Consider the following 12,606-nt stretch of genomic DNA (forward strand, 5'->3'; position numbering starts at 1 on the left):
TACCTTAATTTTTTTTTTGCAATTTTAAATTTCTGTTTTTTCGTTTTTCTGCACCACCCACCCCAACTCTTTATTTTTTTTTTGTTTTACTGCCACCCCCGATCCCTCCCGAAAAAAATATTTTTTAAATATATTTTTCAGTTTTAATTTTTTAATTTATCGGTTTAAAGGCTCAAAATTTTACAAGTTCCAAAATTATGAGTTCGGAGGTTTATGTGTTTGGAAGTTTACGGGTTTAGAAATTATAAAGTTTACGAGTTCGAAATTCCACGATTTTGAAAGTTTAGCGGTTCGAAAGTTTATGAAATTTGTGGGTCCGGAAGGTTGTTGGTTTGAAAGTTTATGGCTTCATGTTTATTATATCTAAATTATTTATGAAAATTCTTGAGAAGTCATTTTCCTTAATTTGCGTACCAAACACCGGAAAATGAATAAGATTACTACTTGTTTTCCAAGAAAACATTTTCTTGAAAAATATTTTCCGTTATACCAAACACACCCTTAGAGAAATATAACAGACAATAATTAATTAAAAAAAACAAAGTGAAATAAGAGAAAAGAGAAATATATTGAGAGATAATAGTACAATTTTTTTATGTCTTACAAATGAAAAAGAAAATCCTCCTATTAATGGTAAACAAAGAATTTGGTTCCCAAGTAAAAATAAGGAAGTTGATGCCTAGTTAGATTGTTCTCTAAGTAATTGTATTGCTCTCTAAGTAATTTAATAATAAATGAACATTATTATACAATATTAAACTTTCCTTTAATTCTTCTTGCATGGCGATTCCAACGTTAAAAAGTTCCGCCGGAGACTCTCGGCAGCAATCTTCTTCATCGCCGTCGCCGCCACTGTCCTCTCTTCCATCCTCCGTTAACATTGCCGCCGGTCCGGAGAGAGCAGTTCGTTTCGTGTATTGCGATGAGGAAGGAAAGTTCCAAATTGATCACGAAGCACTTGCGATACATCAACTAGTCAAAGAGCCAGTTGGTATTGTCTCCGTTTGTGGTCGTGCTCGTCAAGGCAAGAGCTTTTTACTTAATCAGTTAAAGTTTCAGTTAATTTCTACTCAAGCTCTTAGTATTTGTTTTTTTAATATATTTTTGGTTAAATGCACCATCTAGGGTAGTTATTGTTTGTAAAAAGCTCCGTTTTTTATTACGGTTTTGTCCACTCAAGTGTTGAAGTTTTGGTTAGAATTGGGATTTTGGAAGCTAATAGTCATCTATTTAATTGTTTGATGACTAGAATTATTAAGCACATTGTTCTGAAACTTGAGATACAACATCACTAAATCAATCAATCAACTATGGCTTAGCCCCCGAGGATTAGTTCAAGTGGCAAAGGTTGAGGGACTTGTGACTTAGGTCACAGGTTTGAGCCGTGCGCCATGCGTTCTAAGCATGATATTTTAGGGGAAGAGGGTAGATGGGTGGATCCATTATCCCCGAATTTCAAAGGTTGTGATTGGTCATAAGTTTTCCGGTGTTGGTGGGAGGTAGCAGAAACCTCGTGTAATTAGTGTAGGTGCCCGCAAACTGGCATGGACATAATGGTTATCAGTAAAAAAACGGTGGAGAAGAAATGAGTTTGGAAGAATTCGCGATGCACATTGGGACTAGAATGTTGGGGAATATATTTATGTTTTAGTTGAAGGATGTACAATGTATGACCTTAACTATTTTATATTAGCTTAACATACTTGTCAAGATGATTTAGATTGCTTTCTAGGAATGGTTTAATCTTGCAGAGGTTTAATATACCGAGCTACTTGAACTTTTTCATTTATATTCACATAATATTGGATTTAAATGGAGTAAAGTGGTCGGTTTGGATTCATATAGTCGACCTCAACTTGTTTGGGACTGAGACCTAGTTGTTGTTGTTCTATACAGTATATTTTAACGTTTCAAGTTTTAACTGGAGTTCACTATATGTGGATGCATATCGTTTTCCAGATTTAGAGGTTTAGGCCTCGGATGACTTCTCTTTGTTGTTTTGAGAAGCAGAGATCTGAATTTTTTTTTATTTTTATGAAGAGTTTGTTAACCATCCGTATTAGTTAAGGTATAAACACCTGAGTTTTCTAGTTTTATGTGTTGGAAAGTTGGAGGAATGATCTATTAGAGGGAACACCATTCTGATTAACCATGTGTCGTTGTTCTGATTTTCATTGTGTCTTTTCTGTAACTCCTTATTATTGTCACCTTATGCAGTAAACTTGTCATCCTCTGTGCGTAGGTTGTCACTTGTTCATTTCATAAATAGATTACAGTCAACTCATGAGTCAAAGCTATTGCACATTTGTGATATTGTTGTTTTAGAAACTCAATTCAGTTATGTTATTAACAAGGTCTATTACAATGGAACCACAATTATCTTTACTATTTACTTACTTTCTCAAGTAGATTACCATATGTAACTTAGAGCTGCTTCCTGCTTTGCTGAAAACATGTAACTGAGAGCTTGTTGTATGCCCAATAGCTTCTTGGCAGGAGTAGTGGTTTTCAATTGTCTCCAACTCATCGGCCATGTACAAAAGGTATTTGGTTGTGGAGTGCACCTTTAAGGAGAACAGCTCTTGATGGAACGGAATACAATCTGTTACTGTTGGACACAGAAGGAATTAATGCTTATGATCAAACAGTTAGTTTCCGCCCTTTAACATATTTATTACTTATTGCTTTCTGAAAAAGGTATCACCTGCATACTGATAGCAGTGTCAAGATTTTTACTAGTTACTCTCTTGGCACATGCTATATGGCTACTGACTCTCTTTTGCCTTTTGTAAGTTTCTGTTTTGTTTGCTGTTTGACAGGAAACATATAGCATACAAATATTGTCCTTGGCGGTCCTTCTTTCAAGTATGCTTGTATATAACCAGGTTAGGAGCATTCAAACTTGGATATCATTTGTTTCCTTTGATATGGCATTCTTGTTAGACTGTTTACCGCTCTCCCCTCAATAGTCAGTGAATTTCCTTGTTGCTACAGTTTGTCTGTCTTTTAGGTGTCCTCATAATCTCTTTGATCTATTAATTTAGATGGGTGATATTGATGAAGCTGCAATTGACCGCCTTTCTCTTGTCACTGAAATGGCCAGCGCTTCGGAGCTTGGACAGTTCTCCCCAATCTTCGTTTGGTTGTTTAGGGTATTTTCAGAGTTTGTTTATTTGGATTTACTTCTGTGCTTGCTTGTGAAACTGTTAACATATATTTTTTCTCTTTGCAAAAAGGATTTTTATTTGGACTTGGTTGAGGACAACCGCAAAATAACTCCGCGGGACTACCTTGAACTTGCTTTGAGGCCGGTTCAAGGTGGTGGGAGAGGTGTTGATGCTACAAATGAGGTATCCACTTTACATGAATGTTTCTTTTGCTTTACTAGGTGTTGTAATTATTCAATTCCTAATATAACCATCCTTGTTTTAAAAACTGGTTCCCGGACTTGGAACTTCTAACTGCAGATTAGGGAATCCATTCGTGCTCTTTTCCCTGATAGAGAATGCTTCAGCCTTGTGCGTCCTTTGAGCAATGAAAATGCGCTTCAACGGCTAGATCGGGTTCCAGTTAATATTCTTTCATATGTTCCATTCTCTACTATCATTATCTAATTGTGATTCTCCCTTTAATTATTCTAATTGTAGTATCGATTTTCACATGTAGTTGGAAAACCTGAGGCCAGAGTTTAAAGCTGGTTTTGATGCTTTGAAAAGATTTGTTTTTGAGAGGACAAGACCAAAGCAAGTTGGAGGGACTATTATGACAGGACCGCTCTTTGCTCGTATAACTCAGTCCTTCCTGGATGCTCTTAACAATGGTGCAGTGCCCACCTTCACCTCTTCATGGCAGGTTACTGATGTTCTTAATGGCATGTATACTTCTTTTTCCTTTCTTTTCCTCCACATCACTGATGTTCTTCTCTGTAACTGCGGAAACAGTTTTCCAATAGAAACATTATTTTTCTCATAATCAACACCATTGACCCGAAAGAGGAACAAAAAAGAAACTACTAATTGTTGTTGCATGATTATTACTCAATCATTAATTACATTGACTTGGCACCAAGAAAGTGGCCCTGAACAGAAGAAACAAGGACAAATAGAGATCTTAAATTTGGGATTTGTACTAGAGAAAAACTATTGGAGAAGGTTAAGAATAGCTTTTACTAAGTTCCCAAAAACTGAACCTACTTCCATCACACTCTCCGAATGAAATGTTCCCTACAAACTCTTCCCACCCCTTTAAAATATTCCTCAAATGCCCGCAACCGTAGGGCAGTGAAACAATTTTAGTCCTCCACACACACTTCTGTGTGATCATCCCCCTCCAAAGTGCATCCTCCTCTACCCCAAATCTTCATTGCTACTTTCCGAGTAACGCCTTGTTAAAGACTCTTAAATCTTTTTACCCCCCCCCACCCCATGATAAGTTCAGCTGCTGTCAACTACCAATTCTAGAAGCCCACCATTGTTGAAGAGTCAATCCTACCAATTTCACCATTCCGGACGCGTTGGTGAGGTCCGTTTGGTGAGATTCTGCTCCAAAAATTTTGACCAAGCCATTTTAAAGATATAATGGAAGAGTCATCATCATCTGGAGCTATGATGAAGCTTACTGCCACAAATTACACATTGTGGAGACCTCGGATGGAAGATCTCCTCAGTTGTAAAGATTTGTTTGATCCCATAGAAGCAAAGGGTAAGAACCCCGATTCCACCAAAGAAGCAGAGTGGAAGAAATTAAACAGAAAAACTATCAGTCAAATTCGACAATGGATTGACGATAGCGTTTTTCATCATGTTGCACAAGAGACAGACGCGTATGCCCTCTGGGTGAAGTTAGAAGGGATGTATCAAGCCAAGACCGCTAGGAACAAAGCCTTGTTAATGAGGCGTTTGGTAAATTTGAAGTTAAAGCACGGAACTTCAGTTGTCGGGCATACCAGTGAGTTTCAGAGCTTGATAAATCAATTATCGTCTGTTGACATGCCGCTCGGGGATGAGATGCAAGCCCTACTACTTCTTAGTTCTCTTCCTGATAGCTGGGAGACGCTGGTAGTCTCTCTCAGTAATTCAGCTCCTAGTGGAAATCTGACCATGCCTATGGTTAAAGATGCCTTATTTAATGAAGAAGCCAGAAGATAGGACATCGATCATGGTGAGTCGCATGCCCTTATTACAGAAAGAGGGAAACAACAAGAAAGAAGTCAAGATAAGAGGAGAGGCAGAATCAAGAGTAGGGGAAAATCCACAGATGGTAGGAAGTCATCTTATGCGTGCTACCACTGTGGAATAAAGGGCCATTTAAAGAAGAACTGCAGAAAATTGCATAAGGAGAAGGAGCAGTTGAAGCAGAAGGATGGAGATGCATTAGTCACTACCCACGGAGAGGTATCCATTTGTTCCATCCAAGAAGAGACATGCCTTCACGTCTCAAGTCAAGAAGAAAACGAATGGGTGATAGATACTGCAGCATCATGCCACACCACATCCCGAAAAGATTTCTTCACAACATACAAAGCAGGAGACTTTGGAGTAGTGAAGATGGGGAACACTTCTTCCTGTGAGATAGTTGGAATTGGTGATATCAAAATACAAACAAATATCGGGAGTACAATGATATTGAAGGATGTCCGTCATGTGCCAAATCTTCGTCTAAACCTAATATCAGGTATAGCTCTTGACAAACAGGGCTATGAAAGTTATTTCGGAAAAGGCACATGGAAATTGCTGAAAGGGGTTATGATTCTCGCTCGAGGACATATTTGTGGCAACTTATATAAAACTCATGTGAAGGTATGTTCAGACAGCCTCAATGTTATGGAAAAAGAGGCGTCTCAAAACCTGTGGCACCAGAGACTCGGTCACATGAGTGAAAAGGGGATATCAATTCTAACGAAAAAGTAGCTTATCAGAATGGACAAGAATGATGCTTTAGACCCTTGTAATCATTGCTTATTCGGAAAGCAACATAGAGTCTCTTTTATATTTTCTTCAACCAGAAAATCAGAGTTACTCAGTCTGGTACACTCTGATATTTATGGTCCCATGGAGAAGAAATCACTTGGCGGCAATAGGTATTTTCTGACTTTCATTGATGATGTTTCTCGAAAGGTGTGGGTGTACTTCTTAAAGACAAAGGACCAGGTTTTTTATTATTTCAAGATATTTCATGCCATGGTAGAGCGTGAAACGGGAAAGAAATTAAAATGCCTTCGCTCAGATAATGGAGGCGAGTATACTTCCAAGGAGTTTGATTCCTATTGCAAGAGACAAGGGATTCGACATGAAAAGACGGTCCCACGCACCCCACAACACAATGGAGTAGCCGAGAGAATAAACCGGACAATTATGGAAAGAGTCAGAAGTATGATCAGTATGGCAAAGCTGCCTAAGCCATTCTGGGGAGAAGCTGTTCGCGCCGCCTGCTACCTAATCAACCGGTCACCATCAGCCCCGTTGAATTTTGAGGTTCCAGAGAAAATATGGTCTGGCTATGGAGATGAAGAATTTGGGTATAGATTATGGGATCCAATACAGAAGACGGTGATCAGACGTAGGGATGGTGTATTCCACGAAAACCAGACAATTAAAGACATTGAAAAGCCCATAATGTCTTATGAAAGAGGTTCCAGTGCCCAAAAAGTTGGTCCAGATCCACTACCATTGCAGTTTGACACAAATAACATGGGGAGCATGAAGAAGTACCAGAAGCAGAACAGGAGGATGTTTGGCAGGGGGAGGCACAAACCCCTCAGGAAACTACAGAACCATCACAGGGGAACGATGATGGTACACCTCCTGAAGCTAATAATTAACAACCTCGTCGATCTGAACGAGGTCAGATTCCATCAACTCGATACCTTGAAACCGAGTATATTCTACTTTCTGAAGATGGAGAACCAGAGAGTTTCCATGAAGCTATATCTCATAAGGATAAAGAAAAATGGCTGCAAGCAATGACCGAAGAGATGAACTCTTTACAGAAAAACAACACTTATGAGATTGTGAAACTTCCACAAGGAAAGAAGGCACTGAAGAGTACATGGGTATTCAAGCTCAAGAAAGATGGCAGAGGAAAGGTGGTGAAGCACAAAGCCCAGTTAGTAGTCAAAGGATTCCTACAGAAAAAGGGAATTAAATTTGATGAAATATTTTCACCAGTTGTAAAATTGACTTCAATCCGCATCATCCTTGGATTGGTAGCCAGTTTGAATTTGGAGCTTGAACAAATGGATGTCAAGACAGCATTTTTTCATGGTGATCTAAATGAAGAAATCTATATGGAGCAGCCGGAAGGTTTTGAGGTTTCAGGAAAAGAAAACCTCATCTATAAGCTTACGAAAAGTTTATATGGCCTAAAGCAAGCACCGAGACAGTGGTACAAAAAGTTTGACTCATTTATGGTAAGTCAAGGATATAAAAGGACTGTTGCAGATCAGTGTGTTTACATTCAGAGATTTTCGGATGGCAATTTTGTTGTACTTCTACTTTATGTAGACGACATGTTGATCGTCGGACAAGATGTAACAAAAATTAGACAGTTGAAGAAAGAACTCTCTAAGTCCTTTGAAATGAAAGACTTAGGTCCAGCTCAGCATATTTTGGGATTGCAGATAACTCGAGATAGGAGAAACAAGAAGTTATGGCTATCTCAAGAAAATTATATTGAACGGGTGATCAAACGGTTCAATATGAGTAATGCCAAACCGGTAGGTGCCCCTTTGGCAAATCACTTCAAGTTGAGCAAGAGTTTGTGCCCCTCATCCAAGAAAGAGATTGAGGAGATGTCTACAATTCCATATTCTTCAGCAGTTGGAAGTCTGATGTATGTCATGGTTTGCACGAGGCTAGATATCGCACATGCGGTAGGTATGGTAAGTCGTTTTCTTTCTAACCCTGGAAAGAAACATTGGGAGGCAGTTAAGTGGATTTTCAGGTATCTTAAAGGTACTTCAAAATCAAGTCTGTGCTTTGGGGGAGCTGATCCAGTCTTGGAAGGCTATACAGATTCAGATATGGCCGGAGATCCTGATGGAAGAAAATCAACCTCAGGATATGTTTATACTTTTGCAGGGGGAGCTGTGTCATGGCAGTCAAGATTGCAGAAGTGTGTTGCACTATCCACAACTGAAGCAGAATATATTGTTGTAGCGGAAGCTGGAAAAGAAATGTTGTGGCTAAAGCGGTTTCTCCAAGAACTAGGGATAAATCAAACAGAGTATACGATACATTGTGATAGTCAAAGTGCAATTGATTTAAGCAAAAACTCAATGTATCATTCTCGGACAAAGCACATCGACATTCGCTATCACTGGATACGCGAGGTGATGGATCAACAACTGTTGAAACTAGTGAAGATCCATACAAAGGAGAATCCAGCAGACATGTTAACAAAGGTGGTCACTCAAGAAAAGTTAGAGTTGTGCAGAGACATAGTTGGAATAACTTTCAAATAGTAGCTGTGTTGGAATGCAGCTGAAGGGGGAGAATTGATAAGTTCAGCTGCTGCCAACTACCAATTCTAGAAGCCCACCATTGTTGAAGCCACCAACCCATTCTAGAAGCCACAATTGTTGAAGCCTCCATTGTTGAATGAAGAATTCAACCACCAACCACCTTCTTTAATGCTATAAATAGAGCCTTATGTTTTACACAGAAAGATCAATCCAGAAAGATTGAAATACAATCCAGGAAGAGATTGTGAGAACAAAAAGAGAGTTTGGTGAGATTTTTTTGTAGATAGAAATTCTTGGTGTAAATTCTCTGTAATTCTATTCTTGTGAAATAGAGTTGTTTTTCCTCCCAAATAATCTTCATATTGATCCGAGAATCACAACACCCCCCCACACACACAATACTTTGGTGTAGTGACAGTCTCTCAATTGATCAAGTAAAACTTCCTCTCCCCGATTGAACCGTACCATAGAAAATCCCTTTGGAGTTTTTCCAACTTTCTTGTATGGATGTTATTTAACTTCCCATGTCATTGTTGTCATTTCTAAAATGGTATTCAGCTGAAGCCAAGTGCTACACTGTGAGTTACCTCTGTATACCCAGCTTATGCACTATAATGTATGTTGATGCCTGTTTTCCTTTTTTATTTCTGCAGAGTGTTGAGGAAGCTGAGTGTCGAAGGGCATACGCTTTGGCTGTTGATAGATACATGGTTTCATTTGATCGTTCCAAGCCCCCGGAGGAAGTAAGTGTTGCTTTTGTTTCGTTGCTAACATTATCTGGTTGCTTTTAATATTGCAATCATTGCAGGGTGCACTAAGAGAAGCACATGAAGATGCGGCTCAAAAGTCCATGAAAGAATTTAATTCTACTGGTGTGGGGGCTGGATCCATCAGGATTAAATATGAGAAGCGTCTCCAAAATTTCATAAAAGAGGCATTTGAGGTTAGTTTTGCCTCCACCCTTTACTTCAAATATTGAGTATAAAGTGCATATGAGTGATATAAGCATACATGTTTGTGTCATAATAACATCCCTTAGTGGAGGATGAGCTAATATTAATTTTTATTTTACTTTTGTACCATGCTTATCCCCCAAAAAACAAATAGTAATTCGTTAAGCTTGCTTCTATATTTGATAACTTCATTTACTTATATTCAGGAATGGTAAATTGGTTGGTTCTAGTGATACTTGCCAATAGGTTAGCCAGACAACACTAGCTAGGTTCTAAGAAGAGTGTCATAAGGGGAAGGGGGTTTGCAATCAGACAATTATTTAATGAGATTAGGATTTGAACAATGGACCCAGGACATGGTTTTCTTATTATTGCTTCATTGGAGGTTTTTAAGTTGTTGAACCTAGTAGCATTTATTTATTATGCTTTGGCTCTGACCCGTGGATTGGCCTTGAAACGAAAAAATTCCTCCTTGCGTTCAGGGATGGTTCAGGTAATGCTTTCAGATAGAACCATTATCGTTTCTCTTTGAGTATCTTTATACGGAGGACTTTTTTGTATTTTTCATATAATGGCAGAACCTATTGTCACGACCCGGATTTTCCATCCTCAGGAGTCGTGATGGCGCCTACTGATGAGAGCTAGGCAAGCCGATCTTTTAACTACTTACTTCATTACCAAATTATTTCCTTTTAGCAAACATAAAGCGATAACGTAATAAAAGAGGAAATTTAATTTGAAGCGGAAGAAAACAATGAAATAGCTAAACTCTGTATCGATTACAACTGTTTAAACCTTAATTACCCAAAACCTGGTGTCACAGAGTCACAGACGGTCTAGGATTAACTACATATAGGGTCTGAAGAAAACAACAATACACTGTTTCGGAATATAAAGAAAATGAAACAGAAAATAGGGATAGAGGGAGACGCCAGGGCTTACGGACGCCTGCAGGTCTACCTTGGATCTCCGGGTGGAGCGAAGGAAGCCTCCAAGCTACGGTCCAAGAGCTGCTCCGAGATCTGCACATAGTGCAGAGTGTAGCATCAGCACAATCGACCCCATGTGCTAGTAAGTGTCTAGCCTAACCTCGGCGAGGTAGTGACGAGGCTAGGACCAGACTACCAAATAAACCTGTGCAGTTATATAATATACAGCGGAAAGTAAAGCAGAATAAACAAACAAAGATGGGAAGGGGAAACATGCTTTGGGGAATAACAGGTAAAAACAGAATATCAAGAGAATTATAGGGAACCAAAATCCAACTACTAACAAGGATAAGGAAAACAAAGGCAAATTTCACTTTCATTTCACATCTTGTTGCAGGCGTGCAACCCGATCCCATTCCTCATATCTTGTGGCAGGCGTGCCACCCGCTCCCATTTCATTTATCTCGTGGCAGGCGTGCCATCCGCTCCCATTTCATATATCTCGTGGTAGGCGTACCACCCGCTCCCATTTCATATATCTTGTGGTATGCGTACTACCCGCTCCCATTTTATTATGTCTTATAGTAGGGGTACCACCCGCTCCCATTTCATTATATCTTGTGGTAGGCGTACCACCCGCTCCTATTTCATTATATCTTGTGGTAGGCGTACCACCCGCTCCCAGTTACAAACCAACAATAATCATAAGGAATCCCGGCAAGGAAATAAAAGCAACATATAACTTCCCGGTAAGGGAACATGTATATTTCAACAACATCCCGGCAAGAGAGCAATGATATCTCAGCAATATCCCGACAAGGGAACAATAATATCAAACAAACATCCCGGCAAGGGAACAATGGTGATAATAACATGTGAGGCATAATAAACTACAAGGGAGTCATAATAAATTATAACACAAGACTCACGGGCATGCTTGACACCGACGTATATATACTCGTCACCATGCCTATACGTCGTACTCCACAATTAACACGTAGCAAATAGATACAACTCCTAATCCCTCAAACTAAGGTTAGACCAAACACTTACCTCGATGACACGAACACAATTCACGTTTCAATTTTAGCTTTACCCCTTGATTCCACCACCAATTCGCTCGAATCTAGCCACAAGTTACTTAATTACATCAATAAACCCTAAATGAATCAACCCCAATGCATGAAAATGAGTTTTCCAAAGTTTTACCCAAAAAGTCAAAAATTGCCCCCGGAACTACATGGTCAAAACCCGAGGTTCGAACCAAAACCCGATTACCCATTCCCCACGAACTCAAATATATAATTTGTTTTAAAATCGGACCTCAAATCGAGGTTCAAATTCCCAATTTTTGAAAAACCTAGGTTCTACCCAAAACACCCAATTTTCCCCATGAAAATTATTGATTTTAAGTTGAAATCACGTTAAAAGATGTTAATGATTGAAGAAAACTAGTTAAAAACGACTTACAATTGATTTGGAGAAGAAAAAGCCTTTGAAAAATCACCCTAGTGTGTTTATGTTTTGAGAGAATATGAAAAATGGGTTAAAAATCGTCTAAGTATAAAGTTGCAGGTCGCAGATATAGGAAATGCGAACAGGGGTTCGCAATTGCGAACCCCGACCTCTGCTAAGGCAAAAACTGATCACACGAGCCTCCAAAGTCAATGACACAAGCTCGGAGCAGATCTTCCAAAATCTGAATGGTCTGCTCGGACTGCCTGTCCGTCTGAGGATGAAACGTTGTGCTCAACCCTACCCGCGTGCCCAACTCTCGCTGAACTGCCCTCCAGAAGCGTGAGATAAACTGCGTACCTCAGTCCGAAATGATAGACACGGGCACACCATGAAGGCGAACAATCTCCCGGATATAGATCTCAGCTAACCTCTCAGAAGAATATGTGACTGCCACAGGAATGAAATGCGCTGACTTGGTCAGCCTATCAATAATAACCCACACTGCATCGAATTTCCTCTGAGTCCGTGGGAGTCCAACAACAAAGTCTATAGTGCTACGCTCCCACTTCCACTTAGGAATCTCAATCTTCTAAAATGAACCACCGGGCCTCTAATGCTCGTACTTAACCTGCTAACAATTCATACACCGAGCCACATATGCAACGATATCCTTCTTCATTCTTCTCCACCAATAATGCAGCCGCAAATCTTGATACATCTTCGCGACACCCGGATGAATAGAGTACCGGGAACTATGGGCCTCCTCTAAAATCAACTCTCGAAGCCCATCCACATTAGGTACACA

The 12,606-nt window shown here is 39.6% G+C and overlaps 1 protein-coding gene across 1 annotated transcript; it reads left to right on the plus strand.

Moving 5' to 3' along the window:
- Window positions 1–780: 780 nt before the first annotated feature.
- Window positions 781–9,629, plus strand: LOC104230083 (uncharacterized). Its single transcript, XM_070153503.1, has 10 exons — window positions 781–1,058; window positions 2,497–2,647; window positions 2,820–2,885; window positions 3,045–3,152; window positions 3,237–3,350; window positions 3,468–3,569; window positions 3,667–3,852; window positions 9,115–9,204; window positions 9,270–9,404; window positions 9,621–9,629. The coding sequence occupies exons 1-10, from the start codon at window positions 781–783 to the stop codon at window positions 9,627–9,629; spliced, it is 1,239 nt and encodes a 412-aa protein (XP_070009604.1).
- Window positions 9,630–12,606: the final 2,977 nt, after the last annotated feature.

Source organism: Nicotiana sylvestris, chromosome 8, assembly GCF_000393655.2.
Source record: "Nicotiana sylvestris chromosome 8, ASM39365v2, whole genome shotgun sequence".
NCBI lineage: Eukaryota > Viridiplantae > Streptophyta > Magnoliopsida > Solanales > Solanaceae > Nicotiana > Nicotiana sylvestris.